The sequence below is a fragment of the Typopeltis vanoorti genome, chromosome 21 (assembly GCF_054136105.1).
Source record: "Typopeltis vanoorti isolate ZY-2024b chromosome 21, IOZ_Tvanoo_1.0, whole genome shotgun sequence".
NCBI classification, from domain to species: domain Eukaryota; kingdom Metazoa; phylum Arthropoda; class Arachnida; order Uropygi; family Thelyphonidae; genus Typopeltis; species Typopeltis vanoorti.
In genome coordinates, this window is record NC_143569.1 from 55,300,253 (window position 1) to 55,327,894 (window position 27,642).

At 35.7% G+C, this 27,642-nt stretch overlaps 1 protein-coding gene across 1 annotated transcript in view; it reads left to right on the forward strand.

Moving 5' to 3' along the window:
* The first annotated feature begins 1,716 nt into the window (after positions 1-1,716).
* The window catches only part of eIF3b (eukaryotic translation initiation factor 3 subunit b), a 242,628-nt gene continuing 216,702 nt past the window's right edge, over positions 1,717-27,642 (forward strand). Inside the window, exon 1 of the mRNA XM_090410856.1 lies at positions 1,717-1,868. Within this exon, the coding sequence (XP_090266982.1) occupies positions 1,727-1,868 (142 nt within the window). The 5' untranslated portion in view covers positions 1,717-1,726. The remainder of the gene's footprint in view (positions 1,869-27,642) is intronic.

Consider the following 27,642-nt stretch of genomic DNA (forward strand, 5'->3'; position numbering starts at 1 on the left):
CAGCTCATCATTTGGCACTGCGCTTCGCCTGATGTCCAGACCATCAAAACTGGACCGCTGCAGTGTGTCCTAGAGTCTTATGGTATGAAGCATCCCGTTGTCAGTTGTACCGAGCTCATGAGAATTGCAGGTGATGTTAACAGCACGAGGTCATGGTCCCTTCCTGCTAGGTTGGCTTTGTTCAAGGAGGTGATGGCTCTGTGATGTTTTAGTGGAGTCTTCTCATGTGCAACATTAGGTCGCTTAGCTTGTATGGAGAGGTCCTTAAATATACAAGCTACCTTAATTTGCTGGCTGATCAGCTACAGACACACACACACACTTTCATGGCCTTCGTTCAGTCTGCAGCTGATGCAAACCATCGGCTGCAGGATGCACGATAAACAATGCAGGATGCAGGATGAACAATGCGCCGTCCCATCGGACTGCAAGGTCCTTGGATGTAAATCCGATCGAATCTCTCTTCGATGCTGTAGAGCGAGATATCAGATCCATGTATCCCAAACCCACATCTAAGTTGCAGTTGTGGGCAATGCTACATGAGGCATGGATGGAATTATTTCCAGCAACCCTCCATCATCTGGTGGAATCATTGTTTCAGAGAGTAAAGGGCTGTTATTTGCGTTAGAGGAGGACCGACAAGCTGTTAGGTAGGTATATCCAATGTTTTGTCCATTGATTGTATAGTTCCCAACTTGAAAAATCCCTTGAGAACACACACATCCTGAAAAGTTATTGAAAATGGAAGGATATTATGGGACTTCAGATGGACAACTTGAACATAATATGACTGTAGTCCTTCAACATGTGTTGTTTATTGATGTGGCAATATTAGGGGATAGTAAAGTACAAGAAAAAATGCATGAAATCTAAGAACAATGATCTGGAGATTTATTTTCAACGACTTTGGAACAAGAAAGCAAGAAGAGTTCCATATGTTATACGAGCGCTAGAAGCAATACCGAGATAATTATGGAACATCTGGAAAAGATGAGCCTCCCAGTTAGTTATGGTTAAATGAGCTTCTCGCCTATTTCCTTTGGGAATAAAATGTTAGCGAATTTATTATTTTTTATTTCATAAAAAATAATTAAGCTGTGTGAAAAAAAAATTTTCACACAGCTTAAAAACGGAACTAAATTAAATTTCTCGAATTTTTATTATCATGATTATTATTACGTGATATCTTTAAGGAGTCCTAAGATTTATTGTCGGGAGGCACACCTCCCGCTACACCCAACTCACCGTCTTGATCCTCCAACCGCACTATTACTTCCATCTATACATATCTACAATCTACCGTCCCCACAAAAAAATTATTTTTTGTCTGTAAATTGTGTGTTGTCATGGTCGATTTGCCTATATGCTGGATGAAGACAAAGATAGTATCCGGGAGGAGGGGGGGAAGCTATTACATTCTTCTTAGGTCAACTAACTGACCTTCAGTTGATTAAAACAGAATCAAATTTAATTTTGCGAATTATTATGAAAGGAACATAAATAATAAATCAACGAACGCCTTTTATTAAATTATAATTCATTTATGAAATCCAAAAGTATGGTTTTATATTTTATATAATTGGATATGAAATAGGCAATATTTTTTTCTTTCGTAATCGTTGTGCCACCTATTTTTTTATTTATTTTATTATTATTTTTTTTTGAATAACGACATAACACAAACCATGAGTTCATATTGGCAGCATGTGTCGCGAGGCTTTCCAAGATGGCTGAAGATAGTGATATGAGAGCAGGTGATGGCGATAAAACTCTTGAAAGTGAGAGAGATGATATCATTGTAAATGGTATAGAGGATGAACCCAACTTCAGTGATTCCGAGGGATTCATTGATGATATTAGTGATGAAGGTTAGCCGTTTTAATAACTTCTATATCATAGCATATTGTGTGTATACGTTCTGTGGCATGTCATTCATTGTTAGGCTTAATCATGTTTGCGTGGCTATATATATTTATTATTTGCAATTTAAATACATTTCGTTTAGATTTTTATGTTTGTTTAATGTTGTATTTTATGGCGACTGTTCATTAGGTGAGTTATTGAAATATTCATGAAAAGGAAATCTGACATGTTCAGAAGGTGATGAAAACGTTTATATAGTTAAATCTTGTTGTGATGACCCAGATGGTTTATTAACGTACCAAAATATCATTTATTTATAAAATTTGAAGAGCAATGGTATCTCAATTTCTTATTAGATGGAATTCATTATTCATAATTGAGATAAAGTAATATTTTAGAATAAAGATGGGATAGTATAGATTTACTTGCCAAATATATCCAGATTATTACACAATTGCCACAATTTCTCAGCTGTGATTTTTGCTGGCCTGGTTGGCAAAGTGGTTAGTGTATCCGCTCTCCAGCCAAAAGGATGCAGATTCGAATCCTGCTGTTGGCATGGATGTTTGTTAGTGAAAATACTAGTGGTAGTGGATCAGGCCTGTAGATGGCGCTGATATTGGTGGTAGAGGTGGAGACAGAGAGTTGTACAATAGGTGTCTTCCTGCGATGAGTCTTCGGACTCGAATAATAATTACTCAGTGTGATTGTTAAGTTGATGCACATGACAAGTATGATTTTTCCCATAATTTATCAACTGTTTGTGGATTTCTTCTTTGCCCATAGTCTATGTAGGAAATATACTCAATGGACAAAACATTATTGATAAGTGTGATGGGTGGTTGACACTCGTATCCTCTGCCTAGAGGAAATGCACCTAATCTGTTTTAAGTGTGCTTAGGTAAGTTAGGGTGTTGTGGGCACTATAAAGGTCTTAACCATGCCACTGGCCAAGACATCTATAGACGTCAAGTTATCATGGATGAGAAGTGCATATTAAAATTGTAATACCATTGATATTACATTGAAATATATGATGGATACGAAGTGTATGAGGATGCGTATATTTGATCCGTAATGGCCAGTAAGGTGGTTAACATACTCTCTCTCTCTCCAGGTGTTTCTGTCTTGCAATCTCTTTAAAGTGGAGAACGAAGAATTAGTTCATTTTGTAATACTGTATTAACTATCTTGTGATTCTAGGTTGCCCATGGTGTTTTTTACCAGACGTCAATCCCTCTGGTGCTATTTTAGGTAAACTACATGGCCGGCCACAATTTCTCAGCTGTGATTTTTGCCGGCCTGGTTGGCAAAGTGGTTAGTGTATCTGCTCTCCACCCAAAAGGATGCAGGTTCGAGTCCTGCTGTTGGCATGGATGTTTGTTAGTGAAAATACTAGTTGTAGTGGTCAGCAGTAGATGCCGTTGGTGTAGATGAGTTGCAGCTGGTGGATTGGCAGAGTGGTGGAGACAGTTGTAGAGTAGGTACCCTCCCTCGATGAGTCTTTGAACTCCCTGTAGGTGTTATGTAATAATAATAATAGCAACATGCTTTTATTATCATTGTATGAATGCTGATTTTTCTCGCATACATACATAATTCTCCTGAAAATAATCACATCAATACTTAGATTTTAAATTTGGAAGTGTATGCCTCATCTATAATACCAACTTTTTATGGTGAATATTGCATATATGTTAATATTCAGGGGGGAAATATGTTCCAATATATATCCTAATATGAATAAACAAATGTTTTTGAAGTGGGACTTAATCTTATTCATGAAACACTCTAAGCCCATGTTACACTAGTATTGGTACTGTGGGTGGACATGGTTAGATAATCCAGAAACTTGGAACACTTCTCTGTAGACCCCAGATGTGGAACTTTTTTTTCAAGTTTAGTTCTCTATTAAGTAGAATGATTTCATACTGAGAGATGAAATTCATATACCATCCTAAGACATTCATAAAACATCCATGTTGTGGTAGGTCAACAGGCAGTGATTCAGCAGCCTGTTGGCTGGAGAATGGGTATATTATCCACTTGTCCAACCTGGCTGGTGACTCATATATAAATTTATTTTATTTATTTATTTTTATTTTTTTTCCAAAAATGTTCAACTTACTGTAACAAGATGACAAGTGCATTGTATAAAGGGGAAGCATGCATGGTAGTATACAGTATTTAGATTTTGGCAAGATTGCTACTATGTGAAGATCCATTATCATGTTAATAAATAGTTACTTTCAGAGAAATGATCACTCTGGAAAAGATACTCTTTCTAGAATACACAATTTCAGTTTGGCAGAAATAAACTGTTATAAACTCGTATCATAACACCCATGAGAAATTCATCCCAAGTGTAAGTTGGTTTTCATCATTAACATGAACTTGGATACCTCCATCAGTGTATATCACATTATTTTAGACTCAGCACTAAAAATTACTTTATCCTACTCTTCCTATAACTTAAATAGTTTTCACTGAGCTATTCTAATCTATGATACTGAAGTTCACTGGTGTTTTCATAAGTTTGCATAATTTCATGTCCCATTCCAGACTGTTGATGAAAACACAGTTGTGCCTATGGAATCTTTTCTCTCTGCAGCAATCTCTTTTAAAGACACAAACCTGTTTTTAAATCGGTTTGTGTAATATTGCATTTGCCATAAGTGCGGCACTCAACCAGAGAATTTTTTTCTCTTATGGCTGAATGCTCCAGATTCCATTCCATTCTTATGACCTGCTTCAGAAGACACAATTCTGCTTCTTTTTACTTGGACTTATGTTCATTATAACCTTGTTAAATAAACAGTGTCATACAAAAGAAACTGTACGAATGACATACATACAAGGATAGATCTCTCTCTCTCTCCCTCCCTCCATGAGTTAGAGAGATCCATAATAGCATATTACATATTATTCCTCAAAACTGGTATTTGCACATTTATTACTGAATGCAGCAGTGCATTAAAAGTTATGCAGTTAACCCCGAGTTACGTAATGCACGCCTTACGTAAATTCGCAGTTACATAATAAATCTACTAGCACATATGAACACGTTTGCGGCTTTGTGCAGGTGCATCTTTGACAGCCTTACTGCAGTACAGTAGTAGATGTTATCACTGCTAGTTTTGTTGTTTTTTTACCCTTAAAATGGAATGCAAATGCAAAACCGAATGCGCTGATAATAAATTTAAAAAACAAAGGTCTGCAATTACTTTAGAAGAAAAGTTGAAAATAATTCGTATGTATAAAGGCAGGAAAATTCTATCAACAATTGCTCAGGAAATAAATTGACCTGTTTCGACAGTGAATACAATAGGGAAGGATAAAGTTTGTTTTCAACAATGCAAACTTTATCCTTCACTATTGTATTCGCTGTTGAAATAGATCAGTTTATTTCCCGAGCTGTTGTTGATAGAATTTTCCCACTTTTATACATAAAGGTGCGGTAGCGTTGAAGAACACAATTATTACCAAGTCAGGATGACAACTCAGTTGACCCCGACTATCCTCAGCCTTCAACATCGAAAGAGGTAATTCCCACAGAACAGCATTCCTTAGAACAGCTAACTTAGCCGTCACAAGACTTTTTTTTTTTATCTGAAAAGTGAATATTTCAGTTTGTTTTTATATTCTTTTATATTATGTATTTTTCATACTTTCATATTTACAGTATGTATATTATTCAAATACAATTGATAATTTTTTTTATAATTGAATTTTTTTTTAATTACCTCAAAAATGAAAAATATTAAAAATGGAAAATATCTGATTAAGGGCAAAAAAAAAAATTAATGCAAAACAGTGGTATGAGTAGCCATTGAACATTTTATTGTATGTATGTAATTTACAAATTCGACTTACGTAAAATTCGAGTTACATAAAGGTTTACGGAACACATTACTTACATAACTCGGGGTGTAACTGTATGTCTGTGGCAAATCAAAGTGAAATATAAGAATTTTTTTAATATAAAAAAATGCATATTTGTTGCAACTAATTTGCACTTATAAAGCTTAAACACACACACACACACACACACACACACACACACACACACACACACACACACACACACACACACACACACACACACACACACACACACACACACATAATCTGTTACTTGCAAATCATGAAGGTGCACAAATCATGATGTGTAGTTTCTTGCCCATTTCATGAATTGTACATCCCTCTTACACATTTCATGAACTGCAGAGAGATGTATTTCTGCACAATTCATGAATTCACTATGCAATTTACGAAATGAGTAGAAATCGTTTTGCATGAATTGTTCAAAATGCTACTCATTTCATGAATTGCACAAGGGCATTGTATGATTCACGGAATGTGCAAAATGTTGTGCAGTTCATGAATTGTGTAATTAAATGATCTGCACATAACATATACCCCCATGTGTACTGCATGTCTATATATCTGACCCACAATGAAAGGTTGCGAGACCTATACCATATGAGTGATGTGTGTGGTCAAATATAGGTGGAATGAATGTGTGTGGTTGAACATACACTTTGCTATGCAGAAAACATGAAGAATAGTTTGCCAGTGCCAAAATTGACAGATAGAACAGGATACAGTACAAATATCCAGCCATGGATATTTGTGATTGTCTGAAAATACTAGTGGTGGACGGTAGTTGGCAGTGTTGTAGCTGAGGCTTGTTGTAGTTGGTGGAGACGGAGAGATGTAGAGTAGGTGCCCTCCATCGATGAGTCTTTGGACTCCCTGGAGGCATCATGTAATAAAAAATAATATAAATTTTCTGTTATACACCCAGTGGTGAGCTATAAAGGGCTCACGTGAGCCCTTTGTTAAATTTTTCTCAAGTTTACGTCCCTTGTTCCTTGTTCTTGTTTAATAATCTTGTAGAACTAGAAAATACCACTGCAGATTGTATACATGCTACTATAATTGCTACTTTAAATTCATATGGATTTTCTGATAACTATTTAAAAAATCGTCTCATTGCATTTTGTTCATGGAGCTAGTGTAATGTTAGGAAACAAATCATGTGTCGCAATCAAACTTCTACAAAAATTTCGCAACATTGTGATTTAGCATTGTGTAGCTCATCGTTTACACTTATCATTAAAAAATCATTAAAGAAATAAATCATTTTGAAATATTTATGGATAAATTATGTTTTTTTTATCATCAAAAAAATCAACGAGAATTAAATACGATTGCAAAAGACCTTGGTATCGAAATTTTAAAGATCGGCCATGTGTTTGGACCACGATGGGCAGCTTGCAGTTTACGAACGTCCCTTGCTGCGTGGAAAAATTATCCAGCTTTATGCAAGCATTTTGCATCGAACGATAAATATAAAGGCTTTTTTAACCGACTTCTCAATTTGGAATTTTTAAATGATCTACATTAATGATTGATATCCTACAGGAATTATCATATCTGTCAGAAGCTCTACTAAGTCTCAATATAAGTATTATGAGGGCTAAGTTATGCTCGACGACGTGAGTTCCTTGTTAAAATTTTCATAGTTTATCACTGCTGTATACATCCCCAAGGGGTGTTCAGGTTACTATGACAACACGACTAAGTTTATATTAGTATTAATCTCCTATTCATAATTTTCCTCCAAATTAGTCTATTACTTGTATGCATGCCTATATTTTCATGTCTAACATTTTGTTCTAAGGCAATTCTGACTGAATCAATCCACCTAGACCTTGGTTTTCCCTCTGGATATCTTTTCCTGCCATCTTGGCATCAAATACCTATTTTGCTATCGCCCATTCTATTTAAGTAGCCATACCACCTTAGATTAGCTCCGCTGACACATTCTTGAATGCTAATATTATTCCTTTCTCTTTTACTTTGCGGTGTCGAGGATATTTCCTACCTTTAACTGCTACCATATTGAGGATAAGTGGTTGGCCTTATGGCTCCTGGTGTGTGTCCTATGCCTAGATGTGCGAGTTTCATGGGGCCGGTTTGCCTATTCTGGGGGGACGAAAAACCCGAGTTTCTGGATGAAAAACCCCTACCTCCATATGAGACCGGCTAACTTACCTTTAGTCAAAAGAGACCGGATAAAGGTTCCTCACGTCATTGACGGGAATCAAATCCAGGTCTTTCCGACCAGAGGGCTTCTTCTTTACTGACTGAGCTACTGTGACTCCTTGAATGCTAATAATGTTAAGTTATTTTTTAATATCTTCATCTTTAATATGATTCTGCCATTGGTTAACTCCTAATTTTTCTCAGAACCTTCATATCTGTGTCCATGTCTTTGGTCAAGTGTTTTACTTCTGACCCAGCTTTCAGATCTATAACTGGTTTAAACACTGTCTTGTATATTGCTAGTTTGTTTTTTTTGGGGGGGCTAATTTCTCTTATTTCATATAAATTTATTCACTTGTGATCTTCACTAAAAACTGTGCCTGACTAGCTGAAATATTTTACTTGTTTTATAGGATCTCCATTCAGAATGTAGGTGAAGTTTTCTATGCTCCTGCCTATTTTCATAGTTTTGGTATTTTTTATTGCTTGAAATTTGGTATTTTTCTATCCTTGAAATCTGTTATAGCTATTATTCAGTTTAGTTAGATTCCTGGAGACGCACTAGAAGTGTTTAGGAGTACATCATCTGCATAAGGCAAAGAGCTAAGTTTGAAATCTCCAATTCTAATATTAGGCCTAATGCCAACTTTTTTTCATAATGTGATCCATATAGATGATGAATAACAGTGTAGAGATTATGTGCATCCTTGTCTTACCCCTGATTTTACATCAAACCATCTTCCTGTATTTCCTTCAATTCTAGCTGCTGACTGACAAGTTAAATATGGACCATGGATTGCTCTGTATAATGTTCTCCCCATATAACTGTACTGTTTTGAAAAGCTTTTCTCTGGGTACTTTGTCATGCCTTTTCCAGCTCTACAAAACTTAACTACAGATCCTTGTCATATTCCCACAATTTCTCAACTATTTGTCATAAAGTGAAAATCTGATCTTGACAACCTATATTTGACCTGAACTCTGCTTGTTTCTTCTCCAAGTTTCTCTTCCACAATCTTTTTGAACCTCTTCAAGTGTGCTTGCATAAATCTTACCTTGAACACTCAGTAGAGAAATTCCTCTGTAATTCTTACATTCAGCTTTATTCCCATTTTTTATAGATGGGTGCTATGAGAGCTCTACTCCAATCATTGGGAATTCGACCTGCTGGCCAGGCCCTTTGAATTATGCACTGTAGTCACTGAAAACTTATACCTATATACTTAAGCATTTCTGGTCGAATATCATCTACTCCAGCTACCTTTCCACATTTCAAGTTTTTGATGGTTTTTTCTACCTCAAGTATTAACACGTACTCCTTGAAAATTTTCTAGTACGGTTTTACTGATGCTTGGTTTGTTTAAGTCTTTCAAAGTAATTACTCTAAAGATAAGGATATGTACGATATCCTTATCTTTAGTTTTCATGTCAACTTTATCATCTTTGAATCCTTTTACAGTACTGTTTCCTCCATTTCTAAGCTTCTTCAATAGCCTCCAGAACATTTTGCCACCTTTCTGATATTTATTTTCCATACTCTTACCAAAGTCTTCCCATGACTTTCTGTTTAGCTACTTTTACACATAGCTTAGCTCGCTTACATTTTTTTCTTTGTATTCTTTTAGGGCATCTATTGACTTATTTTCTAAAAACTTTTGGTATGCCTTTTTCTTCATTTCCTGGACTGCTTCTTTAACTTGTGTCAATCATGGTGTTCTTATTTTTCTATCCTTGCATACAGCCTTCACCATACCTCCTTAGCTGAATCAATCAATGTCTTCTTCAGAGTTTTCCACTGAGACTCCAATGTTTGGTTCTTGTTTTCAAACTGCTGCAAATTTTTTTCAATAATGTTTGCATAGTTGAGTCTACAATTTACTGTAAAAGCTGCTCAACTTTAATTCTTTTTAAAACTTTCTTACATATTATTTTCAGTGTGATATTCATTTTTATCCTGCTTAATACTAAGTAATGGTCACTTCCAGTTTCGAATCCTCTGCACACGCTTGTATCCTGAACCAGCTTTATGCTATCACTATCAACTATGATGTAGTCAATGATGCTTTTCTTTTTTCTTGTCTTCTCTCTATGTGTAATTTTTATGTTGAAACATGGTGTTAGTAATGACTAGCCACTGTCCTGAGCAGAGGTCCAGCAAATACCTACCATTATTATTAGCTTTGCCCTTTTCTCCATTTTTTTTTTTTTTCCTCAAAATGTTCCTTATATGCTTGGTGAGATTAATTTCCTACTCCTCTGTTATATACAGTATATTTAAGATATAAATATGACTAGTTTCATCCTTATTACAAAGGTGTTTTTCAGTGATAAAGAACATAGAAAATGCTATATTACCATTGCTGGTGTTAACAGATAAGTTGACCAGCATTTGATCATTTAAAACTCCTTCATTTCTTTCAGTCACAAGGATGATATTAACATTTGTCCTTTCCTTGGAAAGATCTGGATTCCTCATGCCGGCCTGGTTAGCATATCCGCTCTCCAGCCAGAAGGCTGCGGGTTTGAATCATGCCATGGCATGGATGTTTGTGATTGTCTGTGAAAATAATAGTGGTGATGGTGGACAGTAGATGGCATTGGTGTGGATGAGGTTGAGCGGTGGAGACAGAGTTGTAGAGTAGGTGCCCTCTATCGATGAGTCAGGACTCCCTGGAGGTGTCAAATAATAATAATAATAATGTCCTCTCTGGGATATGAAGAATCTTTATAAGCACTTTTCAACTGAAGAGTTTGATCTCATATAGAAATAGAAAGTTTTCATCTCACAAAAATTGGCAAACACCGGCCACATAACTTATAGTTAGCAGACTAATATTCAAGTTTCATAAATGTTGCGTCCGTAAAAATAAAGCACTAATTTAAAATAGCTTTGTACATGTGCTTATTGTTGTTCATGGGTGCAAGCTTTCACTTTTGAAGCATTCAGAAAGATTAAAACTTGGATTTATTTAGATCTAAATATAAATTCAGTGTAATCTTCTTGCAGCGTAATGAGCATAGTGTTAAGAAATAATGATCTAGAAGTTTGCAAAACTTGCATGTGTGTGTTATGATGATCATAAAAAATAAAGTTGTTTCAAATGATAGTATTATTTAGGTCATTCATAGCAGACTGGCACCTCTTAATAACAGGTACATCAGGACACTCGTGTTTATTTTTCATTCTCAGTTTATGAAATTAAGGAAAAAAAATCATGCAAATCTATAGCATTTGAAATCCAATGTTCCTACACAAGCACATCCACTTTTTAATTTGAATATAAGGGTCAAGTAAAATAACAGTAGATAGTGAAAGTATAGCATTTTCATGAAGTGTTTTCAACCTTTGACAAGCCTGAGCTATAAAAAAAAAATTTTAGCATAATAGATTTTACTGTTTTGCATGTTATAAGCAATATGATGCTTTTTTGCATGGTGGGGTACATTTTTATTTTACTTTTACTACTTGACTCCTGCACATGAAAGGATGTACCTGTTGTATATTAGTACTGTGTATGGACTTAAGGATATATGAAACTGGAAAATTTTTTCAAGCCACCTCATACCTGTGCAATGAAATTAGTCTATCTAAAGATATTCACGAACATCTATACCAAGGTAAAATTCGAATTCATGAACTATTGCAGAACATAAACACTGTTTGCCTACTTAATTAGGTCAGTAGTATCATCACATATTGTCAGTTTGCCAACCAGATTTGTGGAGTGGATAGCATCTTTGCTCCTCCCAACTTAATGAGTTTATTCATAATAACACGTCATGGTATAAATAACACCAAGAGAGGAAAAAATACGTTTATTAAATTTTTTGCTGGTTTTCTGTCCAAAACGAGTACAATTGTGATAAGTACACAGAACTAAACTAAATAATTGCAGAAAAGAATTCAAACTGTAACTGAAACGGAACTAATGTCCTCACATGGTGCCCTCTATGGGCCAGATAACAATAATTTAATTTGGAGTAGCTAGGCTATCAGGTCTCAAACTGACAGTATCTCTGATCTTTGTCAAATTAATGCAGCCACATTGAGGTTGGGAGAGTGCAGTGCTTCATAGTTGATGCTGATTCTAAAAATAATCTCTTAGTCCTATAACAATTTCTATGTAATGTTGTTGTTGTTTTCCTCCATCTAATCCTATAGTATCCAGAGCATGGTTAGCTAATCCTGACTTGCCATACAGTTTATCATATTATGTCATTTTTGTATTCTTCAAAGCAGAGGTTAACTGATCTATCCTACAAATGCCCACCATTTGTAGGTCTATCCTTGGAATTTTGCCAAGAATAGTCGATTCATGCTGAAGGGGAGAAAGAAATGAAGGATGTACAAATTGGTCGCCAACATGCGAAATCACGTGCTTTCTTGTCTGTCGCTGTACCAGTACTAGCTTGATTATTGTCGTCACTTTTTTGCATTATTTTTTTTATTATTAATTTGTATGATGGATCCAGTACAGTCAACAAGTTCTGTTGTTAAACGTTTCAGTAGCTCTTGCAAAAGAATATTGAATAATGTGCTGACATTCTGCGAAAAAGAATCGTCAGAAGGCCGTCTCCTTGTTCCCCTTTCTCAAGTCATAAAACGTTCAAGTGCAATTGCGGCCATATCGGGGTCAACTGTTAAAAGAATTCGTAGGGAATCAAAAGGTGAAGGTAAGCCAAAATTTAAATCTCCTAAAAAAAAAAGCGCCAGAGAAAGAAACCATCAAAACCGTAGCTTTGAATGATTTTGATGTAGACGTTATAAGAACTATTTACAAATTTTACGTGGTCGAGAAAAGAGTGCCAACTGTTCTGAAATTGATTCCTGTGCTTAAAGAAAAAATTAATTTTCTTTGGAAAAGAGAAACTTTAAGGAAAAGACTTCATGAAATCGGATTTTGTTTTAAAAAGTCCCAGAGTAAAAGGAAACTTATCATGGGGCGAAGTGACATTGTTTTATCTAGAACGCAGTATTTGAGAGCAATAACACATTTCAGGGAGGAGAAAAGACCGATTGTGTATCTAGATGAAACTTGGATTGATAGTAATTTAACTTATAGAAAATGTTGGCAGTCTAAAGAAGAATGTGGAGTGCCACAAACAGGAAATGCCTCGTGGCGCATAATAATTTTGTGTGCGGGTGGAGAATGGGAAATGGAGAAAACTATCCAAAGCCAATTCAACTATTGGAGATTACCATGGTCAAATTAATTCTACGATCTTCGAAAAGTGGGCAGAAAAATAACTGATTCCAAACCTCCCTAAAAATGCTAATGTTATAAGTGATAACGTTTCATATCACTCTATTCGATTAAACAAAGTTCCAAATTGGCCTAATAAGAAGCAAGATCTTATGGATTGGCTCTCTGCAAATAACATTTCTCGTTCCTCAGATATGCAAAAAATTGAATTGCTTAATTTGGTCAAAAGAAACTCACCCACAACTAAACTATTTAAATTCGACACGATGCTCAAAGAGCATGGATTTCTAGCTTTGAGGCTACCACCATATCATTGCAATATTAATGCTATTGAGTATGTTAAGGAGTAGCCATAGTACTCAACACAAAATACGAGGCTAATCTTCTTGAATGGCAGTCAGTCTCAAGTAGAGTAATTTGGGCAAATATGAGAATGAGGAACTGGACAATGAGACTTATTTGTGCCTATGGTCCCACAGAAGGTTCTACTAAGGTAGAAGTGGAGGAATTTTTTGAGGCTTTAGAAAAAGCAACTGACACAGTGAAAAAGGAAAAGTTGGTCCTTGTTGGGGATCTAAATAGTAGAGTAGGAAATGATTGTGAGACATACAAAAATATTTTGGGAAAATTTGGAGAAAAGAGCAAAGCTAATAATAATGGCAAATATCTGTTGGATTTCTGCTCAGGACATGGACTAGTTATTACTAACACCATGTTCCAACATAAAAATGTGCACAAATTCACATGGAGAGAAGAGGCTAGGAATAGGAAAAGTCTCATTGACTATGTTATTGTTGATAGTGATGTTTTCTCCCTGGCGCAGGACACCAGAGTGTACAGAGGATTTGAAATTGGAAGTGATCACTATTTAGTCCTGCGCAGGATAAAATTGAATTTCATATTGAAAAGAATAACATGTAAGAAAGTTTTAAAGCGAATAAAAGTTGAGCAGCTCTCAGATGTGAACTGTAGACTAAAATACAGAAATATTATTGAAAAGAAAATGAAAGAGTTTGAGAACAGGAATCAAATCTTGGAGATTCAGTGGCAAACTCTGAAGGAAACATTGATTGATTCTGCCAGAGAGGCATGTGGTGAGGTTGTGTGCAAGGATAAAAAAATCAGAACTCCCTTGTGGACACAGGAAGTTAAAGAGGCAATGAAGGAAAAGAAGAAAGCATATCAAAAGTTCCTGGCAAATAAGTCAGCTTTTACTCTTACAAAATACAGAGACAAATGTAAGAAAGCTAAACAGTGTGTAAAACTAGCTAAACAAAAGTCATGGGAGGACTTTGGCAAGAATATAGAAAATAAATATCAAGAAGGTGGCAAAATATTCTGGAGGTTGTTGAAGAAGCTAAGGAATGGAGGAAAGAGTGCTGTAAAAGGAATTAGAGATGATAAAGGTGAAATGAAAACAGGAGAAAAAGATATCCTTGAAGTATGGAGTAATTATTTTGAAAAACTGCTAAATGAAACAAGCAGTGATGACAGCATAGTGATAAAAAACACTGACCAGGCATGCAGTCAGGAATACATATCCATACTTGAAGTAGAAAAAGCCATCAAAGGCTTGAAATGTGGAAAGGCAGCAGGAGTAGATGATATTCGACCAGAAATGCTGAAGTATGGTGGTATAAGAGTCTTACAGTGGCTGCACTGCATAGTTCAGAAAGCATAGACAGAGGGACGAATTCCCGATGATTGGAGTAGAGCTCTCATAGTACCCATATATAAAAAGGGAAATAAAACTGAATGTGAGAATTACAGAGGTATTTCCCTACTGAGTGTTCCTGGCAAGATCTATGCAAGTATACTTGAGAAACGGTTGAGAAGAATTGTGGAAGAAAAGCTTGGTGAAGAACAAGCTGGATTCAGGCCAAATAGAGGCTGTCAGGATCAGATCTTCACTTTACGACAAATAGTCGAGAAAGCATGGGAATATAACAAAGATCTGTATTTAAGTTTTGTCGATTTGGAAAAGGCATGTGACAAGGTGCCAAGAGAGAAGCTATTCAATACGCTGCAGTTATATGGTGTCAATGGGGCATTATATCAAGCAATACTTAGTCTTTATTTGAGTTGTGAGTCAGCAGTTAGAATTGAAGGAAGTACAGGAAGATGGTTTAATGTTAAATCTGGTATAAGACAAGGATGTACATTATCCCCTCTGTTATTCATTATCTATAAGGATCACATTATGAAGGAATGTGGTATTAAACCTGATATCAAAATTGGAGATGTTAATGTCAGCTCTTTGCTTTATGCGGATGATGTTATACTTCTAAATAAATCCGCTACAAGTCTGCAAGATTCTCTGACTAAATTGAATAGCTGTTGTAATAGATATGGTATGATGGTCAGCAATAAAAAGACAAAGACAATGAAAATAGGCAGAATCATTGAAAATGTCAACTGTGTTGTGAATGGAGAACCTGTGGAACAAGTAAAACATTTCAGCTACTTAGGCACAATTTTTACTGAAGATGGTAAACTAAATATAGAAATAGACAACAGAATCAGCAAAGCTGGTATCGTGGGAAGTCAGTTGAATAAATTCATATGGAATAAGAAAGAAATTAGTTGGAACACTAAATTAGCTGTATACAAGACTGTGTTCAAACTAATTTTAACTTATGGATCTGAGAGCTGGGTCAAAAGTAAAACACTTGACCAAAGACTAGAGACCGCAGATATGAGAGTCCTGAGAAAGATTAGAGGCGTGAACAGATGGCATCAATGACAATATCATATTAAAAATGAGGATATTAGGAAAGAACTTGACATTGTCAGCATCCAGGAATGTGTTAGCAGAGCTAATCTCAGATGGTATGGTCACTTAAATAGAATGGGAGAGGAAAGATTAGCAAAACAAGTGTACTCTGCCAGGTTGGCAGCAAAACGACCCAGAGGAAGACCAAGATATAGGTGGATTGATACGGTACAAAGTGCCTTAGACGATAGAAATATAAGATCTGATAATGTTGGAGTCTTGACAAGTAACAGACTGATTTGGAGGAAAATTGTAGATAGGAAGTTAGTAATGATGTAATTTTTTCATGTAGTACTGTCATATCCTGTACACCCCTTGAGGGTACATGGCAGGAATTTGATGATGATGAGTATGTTTGGGCAGAAGTGAAAAGTTTCATTTGCCATCACAACATAACTGTGGATATTGACATATTGAAACTTTTTAAGCTTTCAGAACAGGCGATTGAAAGTATTACAGTTCAAAACTGGGGAAAATATTGCTCTCATGTCACCTCATTAGAAAATATGTATTGGGACAGAGACAGAATTATCGAAGAATCATGCGAACCTTTGTCCATCTGAATCTTGGCCCAATGAGATTACCAAAAACCACCCTTTATATAAGGAGGTCCCTAAAATTCACAAACCTAATAACTCTCCTTTTATCCCACAGTAGACTGCATAGACACCGTCCCTTCTCCCAGCTACAAATCTAACCTTTTGGTGATCTCATTGGGCCAAGATGTAACTTTTGTTATAATTTATACACCTTTTTTCTGTTTTGGATTTTGTATGGTCTCCGCCTATAATCTGATAAGTAGAGGAGTCCTTAAGGAGATACATTTGTCTATTGTAATCTGTTTGGTTCATCCTGTATAACTTTTAAGTGCCGATATTTCTTTAGGTGGAATGTTATTTGTGGGAGGTTTGTGGTACTTTCCTATTCACTAATGTACTTTTGACAGAGACCCTTGACCTCATCAAGCCACATTTCCCCCCCTGACATAACTGAATTTTTCAGATTCACCATGCATTCAGATTATTATTTATGGAAAAGAAAAACATACCAACAGCTCGATGCAACTGCAGTAGGTCTCTCACCAGCCAATTTTGATATGGAACATTTTGGAAACCAAGCAATTAACACAGCCACACATTAAACCAGCAGTTTGGCTGCACTATATTGATGATGTGTTTGCTATTTGGCCTCATGGTTCAGATACATTGGATTGCATATAACTTGGATACACTTTTGGTGCATCTTAACAGCTATTCTAACATAAACCTAACCATTGAAAAATAAAGTAACAATCATTTTCTCTTCCTATTTGTACTAATGGCTCATTATTCTTTTCTATTTACAGAAAACCTACTTATATAGGAAGGTATTTATATGCAATCATGCTACCACCCTTTCCAACAGTATGGCATCTTCAAATTCAAAACACTTACTTACTGATCTGGATTATTAGTTCAAATGATACAATCCTTGAAACTCGGCAGGGACCTGTACAGCACCTTTTTTTTATTTTTTATTTTTTTAGCAAATGGCTACAGTCAGTATAAAATACCATATGCATCCCCTTCCCATATATTGTAAATCAAAAAAAAATAGCCAAAGTTCTGCAAATATGATCTACATGTCACTTTCATACTAGTTTACTCCCTTCATCTGTTCTCAAGAGCAGCTTCATTCTTGTGCATGTCCTGGAGTGTAATAAAGGTCCTTGTGGTTGCAGTTTAACCTATGTTGGACAGATCAGTTAATGCCTTGAACACAGAAATGGCATAATGCAGCCATTTGTATTGTAATTCAGGATTGGTAGACAACGTTCTGGATACTCTTTCACATAGGATTAGATGGAGGTAAACATGAATATTGTTCCTGAGAGGCTATTTTTAGAATCGGTCTCAGCTATGAATTTCTCTTTTATGAAGTACAGTTTCAACTAACTATAGTTGTATTAATTTGCTAAAGAACTGAGATTATCAGCTTAAGACCTGATAGTCTAGATTTTCCAAGTTAACTTTGTGGTTATCTGGTCCTTAGTAGATGCCATTTAAAGACATTAGTTCTCTTTCAGTTACAATTTGAATTGTTTTTCATAATTATTTAGTTCATTGCTATGTACTTGTCACAGTTGTAATTGTGAAAAACCAGTGAAATATTAAGTTTAATAAATGTATTTTTTCCTCTCTTGGTTTTGTTTAATCACCTTGATCCTTTCAAAATGGCTTTTAGTCCATCATTGTATGACCACTTATCTGAGTTGAATGATTTGTAGATGATTGTGTAATCTGGTGCAAAGAAGCAAAATTTAGCAAGATCAGTGTATATATTCAAAACTAGATAAGTTTGCTTAAGATGAACTCCACTAACTCATGGCTCAACAGTCACAATAATTTTGTATTGTGACCTAATATGAGGGGGAGGGGCTGAAAAGTTCTGAAACACCTAGAACAAAAATGATATTAAAGCAACTCTTCTTATATATTCTAAAAGAAATGAACAAATTATTGCAATTTGATGAACCATGGGAGTTAAAGGGTTTTAAGATGTGTTCTTTCTTGTGGTTATATTAGTTGCTTTAATATAATTTTGTTCTAGGTGTTTATCAGAACTTTCACTCCCCCCACATATATTTGTATTGTGACTGAAAAAAATATTTTTCTATATTTCATTATCCATAAAAAGTTGCTACATCTAATTCTTGCATATGTATAGCAAAAACATTGTTTTTGCTATATAAATTTCCACTATTGGACCTGTGTAGGTTAATTATTATTCTTGACCTCCATGGGCTTGTGAGAGGTCCATTTTAAGCAACCATAGATAACATAGTTAATTGCACTGCTTCTTAAACTTATCTACTGTTTGCACTTTCATCTCTCAGGCAATGGATTCCATGCTCCTACCTCATCATGCAAAATACTTTGAAACTTCTAGGAATGGTCTGTTCTTGTTCCTTCTCCTCTTTATGCTATATGAAAATCTTCCACACTTCGTACAGAAATGCATAAACATGAACCACAACATGTATACTTAGAAAATAATTCAATTTTCTTTATTTGCAGAGCCATCAGTAAAGGTTAGGTTGACAAGTGCAGGATTCATTTTGCTTTTCTACATGGTTCTTCAGTAAATCGCCTGTGTAGCTCAGTAGATGTGGCGTTTGCATACACGGCGCTTAGCCACACGAAGGAAGACTTGGTTTCGAGTCTAGTCGGTGACTACAGGAAATTTTTCTAAGCCTTTTTTCGACCGGTTCCTGAGTTAGTCGATCTCTGGCATGGGCAAGCGGGTTTTTCCTCCCGGAAACTCTGGGTTTTTCGTCCCATAAACTCAAGAAAATCGACCATAGAACCCACATTATTTCAGACATTAAATATATTGTGTTAGGGTTAGGGACCATGAGATGGCGGCACATTTGAGCCTTCTCTCTTCACTGTGTACCACTTAATCAGTGGTACTGTGTACCACTGATTAAGTGGTACTCAGTGAATTGGTACCAGTGGAGATTGAACTGCACACTCAGTGTCCAAAATTTAGATAGGCCTAAATGGCCTCGCCTACTCCCCGTATATGGGAATAAAAAGGCGTTAGCTGTTTTTTTTTTTTTTTTTTTTTTTTTTTTTTTTTTTTTTTTTTCCTTCAGTAAATCCATTGTTTCATTTTGAAACTCAGGTGGCATTTCTTTAATCCCTAAGATTAATAATAAATATCTCTCATGCAAGGTAGATTTGTTAGTTTGCCTTAGAGATTCAGATGATTTTCATTAAATATTTGCAAATTCATTTATTTGCAAAAGTCCTAGAGACAAGATTATTCTCCAGCATGCCTCTTTCTATACTATGAATCTTGTCATCTTAATAGTATTTCATTTAGTCATAAAAGAACAGGATGTTCACAACTATAGCTGCTATTAGCTGTTCTAGTGACTCACCACCATCATCAAATTCCTGCCATGTAAACTCAAGGGGTGTACACGATATGATAGTACTACATGAAAAAAATTACATCATTACTAACTTCCTATATACAATTTTCCTCCAAATCAGTCTGTTACTTGTCAAGACTCCAACATTATCAGATCTTATATTTCTATCGTCTAAGGCACTTTGTACCGTATCAATCCACCTATATCTTGGTCTTCCTCTGGGTCGTTTTGCTGCCAACCTGGCAGAGAATACTTGTTTTGCTAATCTTTCTTCGCCCATTCTGTTTAAGTGACCATACCACCTGAGATTAGCTCTGCTAACATATTCCTGGATGCTGACAATGTCAAGTTCTTTCCTAATATCCTCGTTTTTAATCTGATATTGCCATTGATGCCATCTGTTCACACCTATAATCTTTCTCAGGATTCTCATATCTGCAGTCTCTAGTCTTTGGGCAAATGTTTTACTTCTGAACGAGCTCTCAGATCCATAAGTTAAAACTGGTTTGAACACTGTCTTGTATACAGCTATTTAGTGTTCCCACTAATTTCTCTCTTATTCCACATGAATTTATTCAATTGACTTCCCACCATACCGGCTTTGCTGATTCTGTTGTCTGTTTCTATGTGGAATTTACCATCTTCAGTAAAAATTGTGCCTAAGTAGCTGAAATGTTTTACTTGTTGCACAGGTTCTCCATTCACAACACAGTTGATATTTTCAATGATTCTGCCGATTTTCATTATCTTTGTCATATTAATGCTGACGGAGAGCCTGTGTAGCTCAGTGGATGTGGCGTTTGCACACCACCGCGCTTGGCCGCACGAAGGAAGTCTTGGTTTCGAGTCTAGTCGGCGACTAGAGGAAATTTTTCTAAGCCTTTTTTCGACCGGTTCCCGAGTTAGTCGATCTCTGGCACGGGCAAGCAGGTTTTTCCTCCCGGAAACTCGGGTTTTTCGTCCTGTAAACTCAAGAAAATCGACTGTAGAACCCACATTATTTCAGACATTAAATATATTGTGTTAAGGTTAGGAACCACGAGATGGCGGCACATTTGAGCCGTCTCTCTTCACTGCGTACTGCTTAATTAGTGATAGTCTTGGGCCATCTGTCTCTAATTAGGTACCAGTGGAGATTGAACTGCCCACTCAGTCTCCAAAAAAAAAAGTTAGATAGGGCTAAATGGCCTCGCCTACTCACGTATATACGGGAATAAAAAGGCGTTAGCTGATTTTTTTTTTTTTTTTTTTTTTATTAATGCTGACCTTTATACCATATCTATTACAACAGTTATTCAATTTAGTCACAGAATTTTGCAGACTTGTAGCAGATTTATTTAGAAGTATAACATCATCTGCGTAAAGCAAAGAGTTGACATTAACATCTCCGATTTTGATATCATGTTCAATACCACTCTCCTTCATAATGTGATGCATATCTTGATATAATGCCCCATTGACACCGTATAACTGTGGCATATTGAATAGCTTCTCTCTTGGCACCTTGTCATATGCCTCTTCCAAATCGACAAAACTTAAATACAGATCTTTGTTATATTCCCATGCTTTCTTGACTATTTGTTGTAAAGTGAAGATCTGATTCTGACACCCTCTATTTGGCCTGAATCCAGCTTGTTCTTCACCAAGCTTTTCTTCCACAATTATTCTCAACCATTTCTCAATTATACTTGTATACATTTTGCCAGGAACACTCAGTAGTGAAATACCTCTGTAATTCTCACATTCAGTTTTATTTCCCTTTTTACATATTGGTACTATGAGAGCTCTACTCCAATCAACAGGAATTCGTCCCTCTGTCCAGGCTTTCTGAACTATGCAGTGCAGCCACTGTAAGACTCTTATACCACCATACTTCAGCATTTCTGATTGAATATCATATACTTCTGATGCCTTTCCACGTTTCAAGCCTTTAATAGGCTTTTTCTACTTCAAGTGTGGATATGTATTCCTGACTGCATGCCTGGTCAGTGTTTTTTACCACTGTGCTGTCATCACTGCTTGTTTCATTTAACAGCCTTTCAAAGTAATTACTCCATACTCCAAGGATATCTTTTTCTCCCGTTTTCATGTCAACTTTTTCATCTCTAACTCCTTTTACAGCACTCTTTCCTCCATTCCTAAGCTTCTTCAACAACCTCCAGAATATCTTACCACTTCTTGATATTTATTTTCTATGTTCTTGCCAACGTCCTCCCATGACTTTTGTTTAGCTAGTTTTACACAGTATTTAGCATTCTTGCATTTGTCTCTGTATTCTCTAAGAGCACAAGCTGACTTATTTGCCAGGAACTTTAAATATGCTTTCTTCTTTTCCTTCACTGCCTCTTTAACTTCCTGTGTCCACCAAGGAGTTCTGATTTTTTTATCCTTGCAGACAACCTCACCACGTGCCTCTCTGGCAGAATCAATCAATGTTTTCTTCAGAGTTTGCTACTGAATCTCCAAGGTTTGATTCCTGTTCTCAAACTCTTTCATTTTTTCTTCAATAATCTGTGTATTTTAGTCTGTAGGTCACATCTGAGAGCTGCTCAAGTTATTCTTTTTAATAAGAAATTCAATTTTATTCTGCTCAAGACTAAATAGTGATTACTTCCAATTTCAAATCCTCTGCACACTCCGGTGTCCTGCACCAGGGAGAAAACATCACTATCAACAATAACATAGTCAATGAGACTTTTCTTATTCCTTGCCTCTTCTCTCCATGTGAAATTGTGCACATTTTTATGTTGGAACATGGTGTTAGTAATAACCAGTCCATGTCCTGAGCAGAAATGCAACAGGTATTTGCCATTATTATTAGCTTTGCTCTTTTCTCCAAATTTTCCCAAAATATTTTTGTATGTCTGACAATCATTTCCTACTCTGCTATTTAGATCCCCAACAAGGACTAACTTTTCCTTTTTCATTGTGTCAGTTGCTTTATCTAAAACGTCAAAAATTCCTCCACTTCTACCTTAGTAGAACCTTCTGTGGGACCATAGGCACAAATAAGTCTCATTGTCCAGTTCCCCATTCTCATATTTGCCCACATTACTCTACTTGAGACTGACTGCCATTCAAGAAGATTAGCCTCGTGTTTTGTGTTGAATACTATGGCTACTCCTTCTTTTCCTTGATTGTCATTTCCTGAATATAACATTTTGTATTTATTGCTCAGAAAGATCTCACCAGTTTTTGCCTTTTTTGTTTCAGTCACCCCTATTATGTCGATCTGGTACTTATCTAATTCCTCAGCTAGCCCCATTTCTTTGCCATTCAGGCTTCTTATGTTGATAGTACCGATCTTTAACTCTGGTGATGTTCATTTGGGGGTTGTTTTCAGATTTGTTCCAGTAGCTGACTTTTTGCTGTTCGCCCTGGTTCCCTGGCGAAAACAACTGGGGCCTTGTTTAACGGTGCGACATCCGAGCCGGCATGAAATTTTGTCATGTTGTACCATTTTTTATTTTGGTTCTAGTGACTCACAGTTGTGAAAAAAAAAAAAAAAAAAAAAAAAAAAAAAAAGTGAGAGAGAGAAAAATCCCTATTCTCTGGCATTTGTTAAAAACTTTGAAATCCTTTGAATTAGTAGGAATTAAACACTATCATAAAATGCATACTTAAAAAAAAAGTTATTTGATGATAATCATTTGACAATTTTCAAAGGCACACATATCTCACTTTGATAAAACATTGACATTAATGTCCTTCGGTCGGAAAGACCTGCGTTGAAATCCCATCTATGATGTGATAAACTGGTCTCTTTTGACTAAAGGTGAGTTAGCCAGTCTCATATGATAGTTTTTTTCATCTAGAAACTTGGGATTTTCATCCCTCAGAACAGGCAAATTGCCCCTGCTGTGAACACAAATGGAATTAGTATGAAAATATATATATCTAATCCCTTATTAGGAGGATTCAACCCCCAAAAGGATGGGGAAGAAAGAGGTGGAAACTCCTTACGAATAAATAAATGACAGCAGAAATATAATCATTAATTCAGTGTACTGTGCACTAAGTATCTCTGTCTCATTGCATTTAAAGAAAAATTGCGACATGCATAATACAGAAATCTCGACCAGCCACTATGAAATTTTTATTATATTTTTCACTCACATGCGCACAAACACACAGACATGTTGCATAAACATATTGAAATATCTTTAAGCATAGGTCATCAGTATTAATGTAATTCTTTTTAACTGAATTAGACAGTTTCCAAGGAAACTGCATAATTTGGGGATCAGGAACCTGTTGTTCCACCTTAAATTCATCATGTCTTAGCCTTCCTGTAGTTTTCCTTTTCTTAGGTCTATCCACCATATCTTTCTTTCTTTCCTTTTTTTTTTTAAAGCATTTTATTATTTAAATGATGTTTTAGCAGACAAAACATAAATATCTCAATTGGTGAATAAACTCGATATAAAATAAAATTTAAGATAATTTCATTTTTTTATAGAAAAATAAGACTTTTTATTAAAAAATGGGTTAAAGGGTGTAATTGCAGAAGTAACTGAATTTTTTTTTGGAATGTATAAGGAATCCTTAAGGGTTCAACCATCATATATTTATTTGTTTATTTTGTTTATCTCATCACTTTCCTGATATCTACTATCAAGGGGTGTTCAGGTTATTATGACAACACTACATGATTAAGTTTACATTATTATGAATCTCTTATCAACAAATTTCTTCCAGATTAGTTAATTACTTGGGAGCACTCCAATATTGTCATTTTGTTTATCTGTGGAATTATAATATAGAGCATTATAAAGATATTTTATTGCAAAAATAATACTCATACTTGGGGTGATCAAGTGACTCTTTATACATTTCCCAAGGACACGAACTACATTTGTTTTCCCAGAACAGGTATGTCAGGTTTGGCAGATTGTGTCATGAATACTGAATCAGATGGAAAAGAACTAGAGTACAAGAGGGCCTTCACTTCAATTCAAAGGTCACTTTCTATCAACTCTACTTTTTGTGACATTCATGTTCATTTGGAAGTATTGCTACAGGATATCTTCAGAATATAAATACAGGCCCAAAAATAAATATGAGGATTATTTTTATATAATATACAAAAATACTTGCATACTCACTGGCCTAGAGCATTCATTCAGATCATCTGCTTAGCTAATAAATTTTCCATTTAAATCATCAGGAAACTTGTTAATAGTAATGGTTCTCATCAGCCTTTTTTAAAAATTTGACCTTCCTTTTTATTAATTGCAGAATATAAATGCTTGAGATAAAAAATACTATTTTTATTTCATATATTTCATTAATGCTTTTTTGTGCCTTGTCATGACGAATTTGTATCATCTATAGATGTTAAAGAAGGCGGTATTAGTAATTTACAAGTGTTACTTTGCTTTGAGATGTGATATAATGCTATAAAGCACTCAGAATTTTGCCATCTGAAAACGTGCGGCCTGTTTCATTTTTTAGACTTTCTTCTTAATTTTTCTCTATACCTGCTTTATGGAGGTTTTGATCGTGTCCTTTTTTTATTTAATTATGATTGCCTGCTTGTTTAATTTTAACTTCAAATTCCTGATATGCCCTCAAGTGATGTACAGGATGTTATGATAGTACTACATGATTGTTTGCACTAATTAATATTAACTGATTAATTTGAAGAAAAAAAAGTTATTTGCCAGGCCTCCAATATTGCCACATTTAACATTTCATTCTTTAAAACACTTAACTATCAGTCCACATGTATCTTGATTCTCCAGAGGATGACCAAGATTCTGGAAGAATTCACTATAGAAGCAACACGAGATAAATAATAATAATCAGTTGCACAAAGAATATAAAGAGTAGGTCAGGAAGGTGACTCAGTTGGAAAGGACAGCACTTGAGCAAATTGGGCCAAGAAAAATCCTAGGGAGTTTTTTTTTTATATGTGATAAGTAGAAAAAATGATTATGGCAAGATGATGTTATTGGATGAGAGTGGTAGATTATAACTGCAGAACATATAATTGGGATATTCAGTGTGCAGTTCATCAGGGTAATTCATCCTCAGTATGAAATCAGAAGCTCAAGTGTAGAAAATGAAATGAGCGATTTGCTGGTGGGTGAGCAAGAAGTATATGAGCAGTTAAGTAAGCTAGATGTCAATAAGGCAGATGTCAATGGGCTTGGTGACATATTACCATGTTTTGTTAGGGAATGTTCCAGGGAATTAGCATCAGATTTGACCCACCCATTTCATAAGAATCTTGCAACAGCAAAAGTCCCAAAAATATGAAAGGAAGGTAAAATTGTCCCACTTCACACAGGTGATGCTATGAAAGCTATGACCACAATGTGAGCAAGGGCATAAGCAAGAGCTACAAAAATGATAGGCCAGTCTGTATATCTGGAGTTGAAGTTCAGGTATTGGAGAAGTTGGTGAGACTAAGATACAAATGTTGGTTGATAACAGAGATATTCTCTGTGCTTATCATTATGAGTTTGTTAATGTGAAGTTGTGTTTAACTACTTGCTTATGTGTTGGTAAGAAGGTAGCAAATGTATTGTACAAAGGAGACATATACAATGGTGTACTTTTTGTTGGTATACTTAGATTTTGCATAGGATTTTGTTAGTTTGCCACACCACAAGTAACTAAACTGGAGCAGCTGGAATTGGATGATAGATTAGTGAGTCAGATAGGTAGCTGGCTCTCGGATAGTTATCAGCAAGTTGTATATGTGGGTGCAGTTTCCCAGAAGATGAAAGTCACTAGTGGTATGCTGCAGAGGTCTGTTTTGGGACCATTTTTATTTAATTTATATATTAATGATATTGGGATGAGTTTAATGGTAATATACTACAGTTTGCAGATGAGACAAAACTGGAAAGAGTGAGGAAACGTGGTCATACAATGTATTAATTCCTCCTGTAAGACCACATTGTTTCCTCACTCTGGTATGCAAAGTATGCACTTGGTGGGGAATTTTAGGAGGAAGATGAGGAGACAAAGACCTTGGAGTGGTGGATCTTAAAGGATCCAGAGAAGACTGACTAAAGTGGTAATAACTAGTCTTTGAGATGTAGGATATGAAGACATACAGTTTGCAAAGCCTGATGAATAGGAGGAAGTGACCAGTATGATTGAGTCATTTAAGTTAGTGAAAGGTTATTGTTGAAGAAAATTTTCATAGGATGGAAGAAGGGGAAGAACAAGTTGCCACTCCTGTAAACTATGACCGTAGTGTGAGCAAGGGCATAAGGAGCAGGTTTTTCCCACAGTTTGTGTAATATTGTGTACCTTCTGTGAGTCTTGATTCCATGGAGATCTGTTGTTAATAATAGACAGAAGGTCGTATTATATTTCCATGATTTCTTAACTATTTGTCATAAAGTGAAAATCTGATGACAGGTCCTATTTGTCTGAATCCAGCCCAATCTCCAAGTTACTCTTCCCCAAGTTTTCTCAGCCTCTTAAGTATGCTTGTGTAAATCTTATCTCTATAAGGAAATTATTTTGTAATTCTCAGTTTTATTTGCCTTTTTATAGTAGGGTACTATGATAGCACCAAGGAGTAGCACTTATATTAAAACCAAAGGCTGAAAACTATATAGATTTGCAAAAAGCAGTACAGCAGACTTCAAGTCAAAATCTCCTAATTGTAATGGGGGACTTAAACGCAAAAGTAGGCAAAGACTGGAATACCTGGCCAAGAGTAATCGGAAAGTTCGGGTATGGAGAAAGCAATGAACGTGGTGAAAGACTGCTAAACTTCTGCTCAAATAATAGACTAACAATAACCAACACTCTTTAAACATCCAAAACCCCAAAGAAAATGGACATGGATATCACCAGACAGACAAACC